This window comes from Oncorhynchus gorbuscha, linkage group LG11 (genome assembly GCF_021184085.1).
Source record: "Oncorhynchus gorbuscha isolate QuinsamMale2020 ecotype Even-year linkage group LG11, OgorEven_v1.0, whole genome shotgun sequence".
Classification (NCBI taxonomy): domain Eukaryota; kingdom Metazoa; phylum Chordata; class Actinopteri; order Salmoniformes; family Salmonidae; genus Oncorhynchus; species Oncorhynchus gorbuscha.
In genome coordinates, this window is record NC_060183.1 from 15459160 (window position 1) to 15476959 (window position 17800).

The 17800-nt window shown below is 40.4% G+C and overlaps 1 protein-coding gene across 4 annotated transcripts in view; it reads left to right on the forward strand.

Annotated features, from left to right (window-relative positions):
* Positions 1 to 17800, forward strand: part of LOC124048149 (protocadherin-15-like) — a 353300-nt gene that overhangs the window by 241934 nt on the left and 93566 nt on the right. For all 4 annotated transcript variants that reach the window (XM_046368624.1, XM_046368627.1, XM_046368626.1 and 1 more), the window contains 3 exons: positions 252 to 380; positions 7481 to 7789; positions 9064 to 9288. In XM_046368624.1, the coding sequence (XP_046224580.1) occupies positions 252 to 380; positions 7481 to 7789; positions 9064 to 9288 (663 nt within the window). The remainder of the gene's footprint in view (positions 1 to 251; positions 381 to 7480; positions 7790 to 9063; positions 9289 to 17800) is intronic.

Here is a 17800-nt window from a genome sequence, read left to right on the forward strand (position 1 = left end):
GAGAGGAGTTATTCATTATTACATGACGGTGAATGCAGATACAGTATGTCATCATTATTCCAAGGGCTGTAGCATAAGACCATAACCTGAAAAACATATGGATTCCTATTTATTCACTCACATTCTGATTGGGTTAAGCATGACATACAGAGAAGTCTGCTGTGCTTTTAACTTACTATTTTAGATAGAGAAAGAGCTTTTCTCAAAACGGAGATCAATAATTGTGTCGTTTTTTATTTCTGTGCTTCCAGACCTCCACGGCCACTGTGAATATCGTGGTCACTGATGTCAATGATAATGACCCTGTCTTCGATCTGCTCCTGCCCCAAAACCTAACCGTTACAGAGGAGGAGGCCAACTGTTTTGTGGGCCAAGTAAAGGTAAGTCTGCCCTTATGTCCGCCATTCTGTGTACTCACTCTATAATCCACATTACTGAATCATCCATAGACCCTTGTAAAATGGACTCATGTTAAGATACAGTAGATCTGTCTGATGAGTAAGTCAGTGCACTGTGGCTGGTTAGCCGTGTAGAGTAATATTTCTGTGGTACTGAATCTATGAACGTATATTGCAGCTTGCATTGGCATAATGTCCAAGGGGCCTTTGACATTGAAAGTCTGTCCCAATGCGGTTTGACTTACATGTACCTGGCTTGCGGCAGTACACCCTACTGTTCCTCTGTGACTCTGGTGTCTGTCTCCCGCTTACTCTCCCTGTCCCGTTTGGCTAATTGTAGTTAGTGGCCCTCAGGGATGTGAGGGTGCCAAGGCCCAACTCTGCGCTTGGCCTGCCGATCCCCCCCGGTCTCCCAGCATGTGTGCCCAGCTGCCAAGAGCCCCAAAGCAGGGAGGCCCGTATATTTCGGTTATCACTATGGCAACAGCATCCAGAAACAATAAAAAAACACAATATTTACCTCTTACATTTAAAGAGAGGGCTCCCCTGCCCGGTCCGCTGTTGATAATTTTCCAATTAAATAAATGAAATTTGAATCATTTGTCACGTTCAGGGACATCCCATAATGAGTAGCTTTGTTGGGCTCTGTTAAGCTGCAAAGAGCTGTAATTAGTGGTGTGGATAATAGGGCTGGGGATTGTTTGTGGAATAAGCGGAGGATAATGTAGGCAGACATCTTTGGTGGGACTCTGTTTTTTTTTCTACAGTACAGCAGACCGCTGTGTTGTGAATAATTTGATTGTTTACGTGTGTGTGTGTGTGTGTGTGTGTGTGTGTGTGTGTGTGTGTGTGTGTGTGTGTGTGTGTGTGTGTGTGTGTGTGTGTGTGTGTGTGTGTGTGTGTGTGTGTGTGTGTGTGTGTGTGTGTGTGTGTGTGTGTGTGTGGTGCCTGGAGAAGTGGGTATGCCCCAAAATATTCCAAACCGCCCATTCGGTGAAGGAAAGGCAATCCTGTGTAAAACATTATATGAGATACAGTGATATCCACACTGAATGACCTAAAATGATGAATCCCATATTTGCCTTTCACAGTCAGGCCAACCCAAGCTGTACTGTGCAGTAGGCTAATAGTAGGCCTACTATTGAAACAGATAAATGAGGCTGTCAACTGAGTCTGAAATTCAAAGTTTTCCATTTTTTCAGGTTTTTGCTCTCAAAGTCCATAACAATGCTTAAATCACATCAGTAGACAATTTTTGAAGTCTGGCAAAAATCCAATACATTTAGTTGTTTTGTGTAGTTACCCTTTAATTGAAGTGGGCAGGCACCTATCACTGTTGTTTGATTAGCATTGTTTCTGTAGCACATGAGATGAGGTTTGCAAAATGAATGGCCACTGGATTTATGCAAATAATGCCAGGTAGGCATAGGCTACTTTGTAGCTAATATTTAATAGAGAAGGTTTTTGGGAAAGCCTTTCCATCTACCAGAAGACAGTTAGGCCTATCATTACTATCCATATTTTTACATAATGGTTTGAAATCTGGATGTTTTACTTCATATTATGAGACATGTCTTACCTTCAAAGTAGCCCAAACCCTACCAGAGAAAGGTGGAGGCAATTATTGTATAAAGACTTCCTCTTGTTCCATTTGTTCTATTCTTTTTTTCCAATGTCTAGCAGCCAATGGGATTATCCTAGTCATATTAGCAACACATGATTTTTTATTTTTTTATTTTACCTTTATTTTACTAGGCAAGTCAGTTGAGAACAAATTCTTATTTTCAATGACAGCCTAGGAACAGTGGGTTAACTGCCTGTTCAGGGGCAGAACGACAGATTTGTACCTTGTCAGCTCGGGGATTCGAACTTGCAACCCTTCGATTACTAGTCCAACACTCTAACCACTAGGCTACCCTGCCTGTTGCATCTTTAGATCTCCCCTCTTTGAGCATTTCTAGCAGATGTGTCCATCTCTGTCCGCTCACATATGCGGTGCGCATTCTAGAACGGCGTTTTGCCGTGTGTACATTACTGCGCCTAAAATGGGAAGAAATAATAGTTTATCAAAATTTTAAGCTAAATATTCCCATCTGTTCCATCAGCCCTATTAATTGATATGGCGTATACCTTCACTACACTACTTTGATACGCATCAATGGGGATTAAGAAGTGAGTATAGGCAATGCCCACTAAAATATAAATGGGCAAAGAGCGAATACCTGTGTTTACACTCCCCTACACCACTGTGTGTGTGTGTGCATGTGTGTGTGTGTACGCGTGTGCGTGCGTGGCTAGACTCCCAAACCTGACCCTTCATTTCCTCCAAACTGACAATCATTCCAACCACATAACATGGCCTCCAGTGGAGAGTTTGGGACACGCTCCCAACTCTAACATTCCATGTTTGCCCCCCCCCCCCCACAGCTAACCTGGAGCAAATCCATGGACCACAAGCCACATTAAAGCTGGCCAGAGGCCCTGATGTGTGCTATCAGAATATATCTCAGCCAAACATGACCATCAACACTAACTCTCCCGCCAAACTGAATTTGATCAAATAAGCTCTCAGATATGATCAATTACTGCAATAACATCTCAGAATGTGCAATTGATCGGCAAGTCGCTCGTACTGGCTCAGCATATGATAAGACAAGTGGGATTTGTGTAGCTACAGAGGCTACAGTATGCACATCGAAATGAGCAAGCCTTTATGGAACACTAAGCACTCAACCATCTGCCCTTCCTCAATCTGCCAACACATGGATATTACAGTTTGTTTATGATTGCTTAGGCACTATCTTTGAAACTATAGGCTATTTTTGCAAAGCTCTACACACCGACCACCAAACCTTACACCAAACCAGCAAAACATTTATACACCTCTTGCAAAAGCAAACAATTCTTGTAAAAACTCTTCAAACTCTTTAAAAAATGTTTAATGTCTACAGTACACACAAACCATCATTTAAATGAGCACACTAAGCACCAACTACCTGCTGATGGTACAAATTAAAAACTTTTGGATTTGGATTTTTCTGTTTGCAGGGCATAGCAGTTTGAAATAAAGTTTTGTCATACATGTAGTAAACACACATACACACATACACACAGGCATCCAAATGTGTAAAGTATGGATGTGTATTCCGAGCATAACACACTATCAATACAAATGAGGGGAAAATGTTCTAACACTCCGCAAACAACAAAAGCGCAGTAGAAGAAAACTACAACATTTATTCTAGAACAAAAAGAACATAAACAAATGTGGCTCCATCTCACCTTCTTTGTGGGTCTGGTCATAAGACTTCATCCACATCACATGTTGTCTTCAGCTGGGCAGCATGGAAAGTATCGTCTGGAGTGCCGTATTCAGGCCTGGCATGACCCCTGATCCATGTCTCCACAAGCCTCCTCTATTGCCTGTAGAAGGGGTATGTGTTGGTGGGGCTGGTGATCATACACCTTCCAACCACATGCAGAGAAGAATTCTCCAATAGGATTCAAGAACGGAGAGTATGGGGGAGATTGAGTGAGATGAAAAGTGGGTGACCTGTGAACCAATTGCGGACCACAGCAGCCCGGTGGAAACTAACATTGTCCCAGATGATAATGTACCTGGTCTGCTCTGGCCCCTGGTCATTAGGGATTAGTCTGTTGTTGAGGGTGTCCAGAAATATGATCATGCGTGCAGTGTTGTATGGGCCTAGAATTGCATGATGGTGAAAGATGCTGTTTTGACTAATAGCCGCACACATTGTTATGTTGCCACCACGTTGTCCCGGGATGTTGATGATGGCACGGTGTCCGATGATATTACTGCTACGGCCCCTTGTGTTTGCAACGATGAAACCTGCCTCGTCCACATATATTAGCTCATGATGCACTGCATCTGCTTCTAGCTCCAAGACTCTCTGAAAGAGTCAAGACAAGACAATGTAGCACAGTAGGAAAAGACAGGGATCAGTCAATATGATGTAGCACCATACACTTCTAGATCCAGTACCAATGATAGGATAGTATAACTTACCTGCACATATTCATATCTCACTTGTTTTACACAGTCTGAGTTACTTTGGAAAGGGACTCTGTACAGCTGCTTCATCCTAAATCTATTGTGTTTCAGTAGACGAGACAGAGAGACTCACTCTGTTGACGTTTTGGAATATGGTGTTATCTCATTATGTGGTCCTGCAGTTCTCGGAGTCTGATGCTGTTATTTGCAATGACCATATTTACAATGTGTGTCTCCTGCTCTGGGGTGAACAGTCAACCTTCTCCACCAGATAGTTTTTTTTGCAGTTCTGTAAAATCATTTGAGTGGTTTTAGTGATAGATCCTTCTCATTATGAAAGTACAGTACATATTACTGTACCAGTAAGACAACAGCACTTACAGTTACTTACCGGTTATCATTTCGAAATATCCGGATGATACCTGTAACAGTTTAGCGGCTCAGATTTGGCTGAACCCGTTGCCCAGCCTCCCTCATGCTCATCCCATGATTGACAACATGGTCAAGCACAGTCGCTCTGATTTCATCAGTTATTGTGTTCCTGACTACCCTTCCTCTTCCCCATCCTCTCCTTCCCCACGTCCTTCTCCTCCTCTTCCTCCTCCTCTTCCTCCTATAGTTCTCACCCCTCTTGCTCTCTGTCCAATATAGGCCTCCATTGTTGTCCCAACCAAATATTTACCTGTGGACTATTTATAGTGCTCAAGCACTGATTTGTGTACTCATTATATAAAAGTGTTTTCACATTTGTCAATGTGGAAAGGCAATTGGCGAAATAGTGTAGCATTGTAGAGACATTACATTACATTACATTTAAGTCATTTAGCAGACGCTAGACCAATGTTTCCAGTTTTGCTAGAAGTGTGTTATTACATTGCAAACTGGGTGTAAAGCAGTGAGTTGTGTTTACAGTTTTGCAAAAAGTGTGTTATAAAAATACAAAGTGAGTGTAAAGGAGAGGACGTGCTTTCAGTTTGGCACACTTGGTAAATGCATTGGCTACAAGTGTTAATGGTTTCATCAAGAATCACTGTTAGTGTTGAAGCATACAGAAAAAACTGTAGTACCGACGGTGGGCAACCTAGTGTGGGGTGGTATTATTTATAAACTGGGTGGTTCGAGCCCTGAATGCTGATTGGCTGACAGCCATTGTATATCAGACCGTATACCACAGGTATGACAAAACATGTATTTTTACTGCTCTAATTACGATGGTAACCAGTTCATAATAGCAATAAGGCACCTCGGGGGTTTGTGGTATATTGTTGATCGAAGTGATCCAAGGTACAATTGTCTGCAAGACAAATGAGTTTGAATATGTGTCAGCGACGGGATGAAAATCGTTGCCTGATTGGAATTGATGTCTAAGACTTGTCTAGTTTGCTTCTATTATCTCGTTGATAGCACTATCAGCCCATCTCCAATGTTTTACTTGGCACATTCTGCCTGATACTGAGCGGCATTTTGCTCTGTTTATCAAGCCAGCAAGACCCATTACTGCATTCACTTTACGAGAGAGAGCAGGCAGCAAGACAAGTGAAGCAGAAATCACTGTTCTCTCTCTGGCTCGACGTGCAGTCTCTTCCTCACTAGATAATGACACTATTCCCAAATTGTGGTATTTACCGGTTGGGTCTGGGGTGATGCACGGTGTTAGACATATCTATGCTTCTCTTCCATACAGGTTTTAATGAACTTTTAATTGATTTTCTGAGAAAATGTATGCTTTCAATACCAGGCCCTGGTTCCTTTAGAAGGTAATAAAAAGGTATTGAATTAATTCCATCACTGACTGGATACTGTAGCTATCGTCATGCTTTTGGCCTCGCTGTTGTGCTTTCAGACTACAGTCGAGCCAACATGTTCTTTGTTATTTTTCATGGTAGGATGTTGCACACCAGACGTTAACAGCATGAACATCATTTGGGTATTTTTTGTCTACTTTTTGCACCCCATTGCAAGGCAATCTTCATTTTTATGCGTATGAACATTTAAATCCAATCCTGTCTCATTATCTCTGGTCGGAAAGAAATGTTCTCTGAAAATAAACCTTTTCCAAAGTAAATTATCACTCATCTTTTAGTAGAATAAGTTTCATTTTCAAGATCGTGTATCTTGTCATCTATCAATGACTTCTAGCTCCCAATCTCGAGGTGAGATGTTATGTCTTGATCCTCCTTCATTCAATGGGATCGTGGCGTCTCATTCCTACAAAGACCTCCCAGTACAGATGTAGGATCTTCATTTCATCACCCTGTTGCAGGAGAATGTTCCTGTACATTGGTGGTTTAAAAGGCTTCTGAGATATGTCATTTCTTCTTTTGCATGAGCTATATGTTCCGTTACCTCATTAGTGGTTTGGAAAACCTCCTCCACTGTTCTCAACCTCGATCAAATCCTGAAGAGAAATGGAGGGATTAATACGGAGTACAACACAAGCCTTACAGTTTACAGACAGCGCTGCTTAACTTGCACAATGTTCTTCATTTGAATTACAGAAGACACAGTTTGGAGAGTGTGTTAAACTGTAACACTGTACCTGTTTAAGGCTGTCAGCTTGGGGCCTGTGTACTGCTCTCTCCCTGCTGTTGAAACAGGTGTCTCGTCGTGTGTGTGTTCCTCCCTATTGGTTTATGCATGATGCTTACCATATGGATGGTCTAAATCCCCCTGTGTCTCCATCATCATCCATCCCTCCATCTATCTATCCATCCATCCATCCCTCCATCTATCTATCCATCCATCCATCCCTCCATCTATCTATCCATCCCTCCATCTATCCATCCCTTCATCTATCCATCCTTCCATATTTCCATCCCTCCATCTATCCATCCTTCCATATTTCCATCCCTCCATCTATCCATCCCTCCATCCATCCATCTATCCATCATCTATCCATCTTACTACCCATCCATCCATCCATCCATCTACTCATCTATCCATCAATCCCTCCATTTATCCATCCATCCCTCCATTTATCCATCTATCTATCCATCCCTCCATCTATCCCTCCATTTATCCATCTATCCATTTATCCATCTATCCATCCATCCATCTATCCATCCAGGCCACAGATCCAGACGCGGGGGTTAATGGCCAGGTGTGCTACCGACTGGTCAATCACGCCGACCTCTTCAGGATCAACTCCAACGGCACCATCTCCACCGCAGTGCCTTTGGATCGAGAGGTCAGGGGTCAGTATGACCTCATTGTGGAGGCGGAGGACAGAGCGGTGGAGGACCCCAGGAGGACCACACTGACTCTGTCGGTGACTGTGCTGAATGTGGATGATAACAGTCCGGTGTTCTCACAACCATCCTATACGGTCAATCTGCCGGAGAATAGTCCTAAGAACACAGTCATCCTGCAGTTTACCGTGAGTTTTCGTGTGTGTGTGTGTGTGTGTGTGTGTGTGTGTGTGTGTGTGTGTGTGTGTGTGTGTGTGTGTGTGTGTGTGTGTGTGTGTGTGTGTGTGTGTGTGTGTGTGTGTGTGTGTGTGTGTGTGTGTGTGTGTCCAAGAGTGCACAGCATGCTCCATACACACTCAGCAGCAGGGGTATATACTACTTCAAACACTCCACAGTCCAAATGCATCCTCTTGTACATCAAAGCACACAAAGCCAGGAGGTACATGGTTAGCCTAGAGCATATTGACAGAGGATATCAAAACCTCAGACATGGCCTCGCTATTCAGTCACATGCTGCCAGGAAAGAGCAAACAGGATCTTCAGATTCCCGCACAGCGGTCTCTGCCTTTTCTTACATCAAATTACACCAAGTATCTATACCAACCAACCAACCATACAAACAAACAAACAAACAGAACATGACTCTCTGAGTGGAATAGAAACCGGAAAAGACAAACCACCCAATTTTTCAAGATCCTGTTTCTATTTGTGTTTAACAAGAACCTTTCCTTTTAGAATTGTGATTATTTGTGTTTTAAAATAACCTTCATCTTTGGTCCTAAAGTTGAGCCTGAACTAACTAGGTTATTTGTTGTTGGCCAGCCCAGAGAATACTTTTTTATGAGACCCCTCATGTCTCCCTTTGTTGGGCTAATCATGGAACATTTCAGGTGGGGTTGGTTGATTGACAGTTGCCATGACAATGACTGTCTGGTCCAAGTACACTGATCCCTCTGCAGTGACAAACCTATCAACACCTTCCGTCGCTCCCCACGCCACACCGAACCTGCTGATACGCTGATATTTTGGGCAAATTAGTGGGGCCACTGATGACTGAGCTAGCACGGTAGGGGGTTCATCTGTGTATAGGCCCAAATATATTCTCCCCCAATACACACTCCATGTTAACACACTTACCTCCACCTGAAAACACTCCACAGACAGGGATGAATCCATTAACAGTGGCCTCCCTCCTGACAATGGATTTGAGTAGTTATTACTGCAGATCACTGTGATTTGTCTGACGAGTTGCCATTCTGTAGAAACTAGAATTGCTTGTCGCCTGAATAAGGGACTCAGGTTGAAATAAAGGTTGCAAAATGCTGTATAATTCGTATCATTTTCTGGCTGTTGAGACCGACTAATACGGGACACTTAACCATTACCGACAGTATTCCTTCCTCCTCCTCCTTCTCCACCTCCACCTCCTCCTTCATGCCTCCTTCTCCTCCACCTCCTCCAGGCCAAAGACGCTGACCTGGATTCCAACATCACCTTCCGTATCCGGACGCAGGAGGCCAGACAACTTTTTGCCGTCAACCCAGTGACTGGAGAGCTCTCTGTGCTGCAGACGCTAGACTTTGAGACCCTGGCAGCCTCGGACCATACCTACACCTTCGTGGTGGAAGCCCTGGACAATGAAGAGAGCATGCCCCCAGGCCTGGCCACTGTCACTGTAAAGATAATGGTAAGGAGACAACCTTCCCTTTGCCTACCTCCATAACAGAGGCCCATCAGTTAAGCCACTAGCCATCAGTTAAGCCACTAGGCTGTTTATCACTCACAAGCCAAAGCCATCATTCAAAGGAGGAAATGCAGAGGTGTGGCAGAAGACATGTTTTGTTGTTGTTCATAGATACATGCAGAGCAAATTCTCCAGTGTTAAAATAATGATAATTGTTCACAAACATAGATATTAAAACAAACAATGAAGGGGACGTGTATGAGTTTCAGGCCCTTCAATTAGGGTAAACATAGGCCCTCAAAATGAGGCCTTATGAAATACATATGGTATTGTGTAATAAAATAAATATATACTGTACAGTTGAAGTCGGAAGTTTACATACACTTGGAGTCATTAAAACTCGTTTTTTTCAACCACTCCACAAATTTCTTGTTAACAAACTATAGTTTTGGCAAGTCGGTTAGGACATTTACTTTGTGCATGACACAAGTCATTTTTCCAACAATTGTTTACAGACAGATTATTTCACTTATAATTCACTGTATCACAATTCCAGTGGGTCAGAAGTTTACATACACTAAGTTGACTGTGCCTTTAAACAGCTTGGAAAATTTCAGAAAATTATGTCATGGCTTTAGAAGCTTCTGATAGGCTAATTGACATCATTTGAGTAAATTGGAGGTGTACCTGTGGATGTATTTCAAGGCCTACCTTCAAACTCAGTGCCTCTTTGCTTGACATCATGGGAAAATCAAAAGAAATCAGCCAAGACCTCAGAAATAAATTGTAGACCTCCACAAGTCTGGTTCATCCTTGGGAGCAATTTCCAAACACCTGAAGGTACTACGTTCATCTGTACAAACAACAGTACACAAGTATAAACACCATGGGACCACGCAGCTGTCATACCGCTCAGGAAGGAGACACGTTCTGTCTCCTAGAGATGAACGTAGTTTGGTGTGAAAAGTGCATATCAATCCCAGAACAACAGCAAAGGACCTTGTGACGATGCTGGAGGAAACAGGTACAAAAGTATCTATTTCCACAGTAAAACAAATTCTATATCGACATAACCTGAAAGGCCACTCAGCAAGGAAGAAGCCACTGCTCCAAAACCACCGTAAAAAAGCCAGACTACAGTTTGCAACTGCACATGGGGACAAAGATCGTACTTTTTGGAGAAATATCCTCTGGTCTGATGAAACAAAAATAGAACTGTTTGGGTGGCGCAGTGGTCTAAGGCACTGCATCGCACACACACTTACACATCGCTAGCTGTGCCACCAGAGACTCTGGGTTCGAGCCCAGGCTCTGTCACAGCTGGCCGTGACCGGGAGGTCCATGGGGCGACACACTAGCATCGTCCGGGTTAGGGAGGGTTTGGCCGGTAGGGATATCCTTGTCTCATCGCGCACTAGCGAATCCTGTGGAGGGCTGGAGACAGTGCACGCTAACCAGGTCGCTAGGGGCACGGTGTTTCCTCCGACACTTTGTTTCGGCTTGCTTCCGGATTGGATTTGCTGTGTTAATGAAGCTGTGCGGCTTGGTTGGGTTGTGTTTCGGAGGACGCGTTACTCTCAACCTTCGTCTCTCCCGAGCCCGTATGGGAGTTGTAGAGATGAGACAAGATAGTAACTACTAAAAACAATTGGATACTACGAAATTGGGGCAAAAAAAGGGGGTCAAATTAAAAAAAAGAAGTTTTTTAACTGTTTGGCCATAATGACCATCGTTATGTTTGGAGGAAAAAGGGGGAGGCTTGCAAGCCGAAGAACACCATCCCAACCGTGAGTGGCAGCATCATGTTGTGGGGGTGCTTTGCTGCAGGAGGGACTGGTGCACTTCACAAAATAGATGGCAGCATGAGGAAGGAACATTATGTGGATATATTGAAGCAAGACATCAGTCAGGAAGTTAAATATTGGTTGCAAATGGGTCATTGACCCCAGGCATACTTCCTAAATTGTGGCAAAATGGCTTAAGGACAACAAAGCCCTGACCTCAATCCTATAGAACATTTGTGGGCAGAACTGAAAAAGTACATGCGAGCAAGGAGGCCTACAAACCTGACTCAGTTACACCACCACTGTCAGGAGGAATGGGCCAAAATTCACCCTACTTATTGTGGGAATCTTGTGGAAGGCTACCTGAAACGTTTGACCCAAGTTAAACAATTCAAAGGCAATGTTACCAAATACTAATTGAGTGTATGTAAACTTCTGACCCACTGGGAATGTGATGAAAGAAATAAAAGCTGAAATAAATCATTATCTCTACTATTATTATGCCATTTCACATTCTAAAAATAAAGTGGTGATCCTAACTGACCTAAGACATTTTTACTAGAATGAAATGTCAGGAATTGTGAAAAACTGAGTTTAAATGTATTTGGCTAAGGTGTATGTAAACTTCCGACTTCAACTGCATATTGCTAACATATTCGCTTAGGATCTCCATAGGACCGAAAATGGAAGAATGCAACAACCATGTCTCTGTCACTAACAAATAAAGTCATGGGTGCTAACTCTACAATTCACTCAAAAGGCAAGGCACTCTGGGAAATATTTGAATAGGGCTTTATACTTTACACAGCAGTGGTGGAAGAACTCCTATAAACGTATAGATACCTTAATAGAACGATACTGATGTAAAAGTGAAGGTCACCCAGTAAAATAGTACTTGAGTAAAATTCCAAAAGTATTTGGTTTTAAATATACTTAAGTATCAAAGTAAATGTAATTGCTAAAATATACTTAAGTATCAAAAGTAGAAGTAAAAGTATACATTTTCAAATTCCTTATATTAAGCAAAGCAGACAGTACCATTTTCTTGTTTAAAAAATGTATGGATAGCCAGGGGCACACTCCAACAATCAGACATTAGGCAGTAGGGATGACCAGGGATGTTCTCTTGATTAGTGTGTGAGTTAGACCATTTTCAGTCTTGCTAAGCATTCAAAATGTAACACGTTCTTTTGAGTGTTAATGTATGGAGTAAAAAGCACAGTATTTTCTTTGGAATGTAGTGACGTAAAAGTACCACAAAAACTACTTAAGTAGTACTTTAAGGTATTTTTACTTAAGTATTTTCCACCACTGCTAAGCAGTGTGTTAATATAACACTGTCCCGTTTTCTGTATGAATCCACATACTTCACCATGTTGATTTGCCATGTGACTCTTTCTCTCTGTCTCGCTCTCTCGCTCTCTCACTCCCCCATCTTTCTCTCTGGTCTGAAACCACTAGCCACCCTCATCACCACGGAGCTAAAGAGAGATAAATGATCCTCCAGCTACCTCTCATTTCTCCTGGCCTGACAAAAGACAAGCTGACAGATTGCTACTGTAGTACAGTGCTGTGGTATTTTATGTCTTGATGGTCATTAGGTTTTTGAGGGCTCTATTTTGTCAGTGGCCATCTGATTTATTATGTTTCAGAAGATTAGCCACCAGACACTTGCTGAATGGAGATTAGCCTTCTGTTGGCCTCAGAATGACGCTCAGTAGTACAGTAGTACAATAGAACATTAGTACAGTAGAACAGTAGTACAATAGAACAATAGTACAGTAGAACAGTAGTACAATAGAACATTAGTACAGTAGAACAGTAGTACAATAGAACATTAGTACAGTAGAACAGTAGTACAATAGAACATTAGTACAGTAGAACAGTAGTACAATAGAACATTAGTACAGTAGAACAGTAGTACAATAGAACATTAGTACAGTAGAACAGTATTATAATAGAACAGTAGTACAGTAGAACATTAGTACAGTAGAACAGTATTATAATAGAACAGTAGTACAGTAGAACATTAGTACAGTAGAACAGTATTATAATAGAACAGTAGTACAGTAGAACATTAGTACAGTAGAACAGTATTATAATGGAACAGTAGTACAGTAGAACATTAGTACAGTAGAACAGTAGTACAATAGAACATTAGTACAGTAGAACAGTATTATAATAGAACAGTAGTACAGTAGAACATTAGTACAGTAGAACAGTATTATAATAGAACATTAGTACAGTAGAACAGTAGTACAATAGAACATTAGTACAGTAGAACAGTATTATAATAGAACAGTAGTACAGTAGAACATTAGTACAGTAGAACAGTATTATAATAGAACAGTAGTACAGTAGAACATTAGTACAGTAGAACAGTATTATAATAGAACATTAGTACAGTAGAACAGTAGTACAATAGAACATTAGTACAGTAGAACAGTATTATAATAGAACAGTAGTACAGTAGAACATTAGTACAGTAGAACAGTATTATAATAGAACAGTAGTAGTAGAACAGTAGAAACAGTATTATAATAGAACAGTAGTACAGTAGAACATTAGTACAGTAGAACAGTATTATAATAGAACAGTAGTACAGTAGAACATTAGTACAGTAGAACAGTAGTACAATAGAACATTAGTACAGTAGAACAGTATTATAATAGAACAGTAGTACAGTAGAACATTAGTACAGTAGAACAGTATTATAATAGAACGGCACAACAGTAGTACAGTAGAACAGTTTTATAGTAGTACAGTAGAACAGTTTTATAGTAGTACAGTAGAACAGTTTTATAGTAGTACAGTAGAACAGTATTATAATAGAACGGCACAACAGTAGTACAGTAGAACAGTTTTATAGTAGTACAGTAGTACAGTAGTACAGTATTATAGTAGAACGGTACAACAGTAGTACAGTAGAACAGTGTTATAGTAGTACAGTAGAACAGTAGTACAGTATTATAGTAGAACAGTAGTACAGTAGAACAGTATTATAATAGAACAGTAGTACAGTAGAACATTAGTACAGTAGAACAGTATTATAATAGAACAGTAGTACAGTGGAACATTAGTACAGTAGAACAGTATTATAATAGAACATTAGTACAGTAGAACATTAGTACAGTAGAACAGTATTATAGTAGAACAGTAGTACAGTAGTACAGTATTATAGTAGAACGGTACAACAGTAGTACAGTAGAACAGTGTTACAGTAGAACAGTAGTACAGTATTATAGTAGAACAGTAGTACAGTAGAACAGTATTATAATAGAACAGTAGTACAGTAGAACATTAGTACAGTAGAACAGTATTATAATAGAACAGTAGTACAGTGGAACATTAGTACAGTAGAACAGTATTATAATAGAACATTAGTACAGTAGAACAGTATTATAATAGAATGGCACAACAGTAGTACAGTAGAACAGTTTTATAGTAGAACAGTAGAACAGTAGTACAGTAGAACAGTATTATAATAGAACAGTAGTACAGTAGAACATTAGTACAGTAGAACAGTATTATAGTAGAACAGTAGAACAGTAGTACAGTATTATAGTAGAACGGTACAACAGTAGTACAGTAGAACAGTGTTATAGTAGTACAGTAGAACAGTAGTATAGTAGAACAGTAGAACAGTAGTACAGTAGAACAGTATTATAGTAGAACAGTAGTACTGTAGAACAGTATTATAGTAGTACAGTAGAACAGTAGTACAGTAGAACAGTGTTATAGTAGTACAGTAGAACAGTATTATAATGGTACAGTAGAACAGTAGAACAGTATTATAGTAGTACAGTAGACCAGTATTATAATGGTACAGTAGAACATTAGAACATTAGAACAGTATTATAGTAGTACAGTAGAGCAGTAGAACATTAGAACAGTATTATAGTAGTACAGTAGACCATTATTATGTTAGTACAGTACTACAGTATTATAGTAGTACAGTAGAACAGTATTATAGTAGTACAGTATACCATTATTATGGTAGTACAGTACTACTGTAGTATAGGAGTACAGTATAGCAGTAATGCAATAGTACAGTATAACCATTATTATGGTATTACAGTAGTACAGTAGACCATTATTATGGTAGTACAGTAGTACAGTACTATAGTAGTACAGTAGACCATTATTATGGTAGTACAGTAGTATAGTAGTACAGTAGAACAGTAGTATAGTAGTACAGTAGCACAGTATTATAGTAGTACAGTAGAACAGTAGTACAGTATTATAGTAGTACTGTATAACAGCATTATAGTAGTACAGTAGAACAGTAGTACAGTACTATAGTAGTACAGTAGACCATTATTATGGTAGTACAGTAGTATAGTAGTACAGTAGAACAGTATTATAGTAGTACAGAAGAGCAGTAGAACATTAGAACAGTATTATAGTAGAACAGTATACCATTATTATGGTAGTACAGTACCACAGTAGTATAGTATAGTAGTACAGTAGAGCAGTAATACAGTAGTACAGTAGAGCAGTAGTATAGTAGTACAGTAGAGCAGTAGAACAGTATTATAGTAGTACAGTAGAGCAGTAGAACAGTATTATAGTAGTACAGTAGACCATTATTGTGGTAGTACAGTAGTACAGTAGAACAGTATTATAGTAGTACAGAAGAACAGTATTATAGTAGTACAGTATACCATTATTATGGTAGTACAGTACCACAGTAGTATAGTAGTACAGTAGAGCAGTAATACAGTAGTACAGTAGCACAGTATTATAGTAGTACTGTATAACAGCATTATAGTAGTACAGTAGAACAGTAGTACAATATTATAGTAGTACAGTAGAACAGTAGTACAGTATTATAGTAGTACAGTAGACCAGTATTATGGTAGTACAGTATTATAGTAGTACAGTAGAACAGTAGAACAGTATTATAGTAGTACAGAAGACCAGTATTATGGTAGTACAGTATTATAGTAGAACAGTATACCATTATTATGGTAGTACAGTACCACAGTAGTATAGTAGTACAGTAGAGCAGTAATACAGTAGTACAGTAGAACAATAGTATAGTAGTACAGTAGAGCAGTAATACAGTAGTACAGTAGAGCAGTAGAACAGTATTATAGTAGTACAGTAGATCAGTAGAACAGTATTATAGTAGTACAGTAGACCATTGTTGTGGTAGTACAGTAGAACAGTATTATAGTAGTACAGAAGAACAGTATTATAGTAGTACAGTATACCATTATTATGGTAGTACAGTACCACAGTAGTATAGTAGTACAGTAGAGCAGTAATACAGTAGTACAGTAGCACAGTATTATAGTAGTACTGTATAACAGCATTATAGTAGTACAGTAGAACAGTAGTACAATATTATAGTAGTACAGTAGACCAGTATTATGGTAGTGCAGTAGTACAGTAGTATAGTAGTACAGTAGAGCAGTAGAACAGTATTATAGTAGTACAGTAGACCATTATTATGGTAGTACAGTAGTACAGTAGTATAGTAGTACAGTAGAGCAGTAGAACAGTATTATAGTAGTACAGTAGACCATTATTATGGTAGTACAGTAGTACAGTAGTATAGTAGTACAGTAGAGCAGTAGAACAGTAGTATAGTAGTACAGTAGACCATTATTATGGTAGTACAGTAGAACATTAGAGCAGCATTGTATTAGAACAGTAAACCAGTAGTACAGTAGTACAGTTCCTCATGTCCCACATCTTCTAATGCGACTAATGATGTCACCATTGTCCTTGATTCTATAAGCAATATTGTGCTGCTATTTTTATTGACTTGGCCAAATCTTTTGATACAGTAGACCATTCCATTATTGTGGGTCTGCTTGGGAGTATTGGTGTCACTGAGTGGTCTTTGGGCTGGTTTGCTAACTATCTCTCTCAAAGTTTGCAGTGTATAAAGTCAGAAAATCTGCTGTCAGCCACTGCCTGTCACCAAGGGAGTACCCCAAGGCTCGATCCTAGGTCCCACACTCTTCTCAATTTACATCAACAACATAGCTCAGGCAGTAGGAAGCTCTCATCTATTGATATGTAGATGATACAGTCTCAGCTGGCCCCTCCCGGATTTTGTGTTAAATGCTCTACAACAAAGCTTTCTTAGTGTCGAACAAGCTTTCTCTGCCCTTAACCTTGTTCTGAACACCTCCCAAACAAGGTCATGTGGTTTGGTACGAAGAATGCCCCTCTTCCCACCGGTGTGATTACTACCTCTGAGGGTTTAGAGCTTGAGGTAGTCACCTCATACAAGTACTTGGGAGTATGGCTGGGCGGTGCACTGTCCTTCTCTCAGCACATATTAAAGATGCAGGCTAAAGTTAAATCTAGACTTGGTTTCCTTTATTGCAATCGCTCCTCTTTCACCCAAGCTGCCAAACTAACCCTGATTCAGATTACCTTCCTACCCATGCTAGAGTACGGAAACATAATTTATAGATCGGCAGGTAAGGGTGCTCTCGAGTGGCTAGATGTTCTTTACCATTCAGCCATCAGATTTGCCACCAAAGCTCCTTATAGGACACACCACTGCACTCTATACTCCTCTGTAAACTGGTCATCTCTGTATACACATCACAAGACGCACTGGTTGATGCTTATTTATAAAACCCTCATAGGCCTCACTCCCCCCTATCTGAGATATCTACTGGAGCCCTCATCCTCCACACACAACACGCATTCTGCCAGTCACATTGTGTTAAAGGTCCCCAAAGCACACACATCCCTGGGTCCCTCCT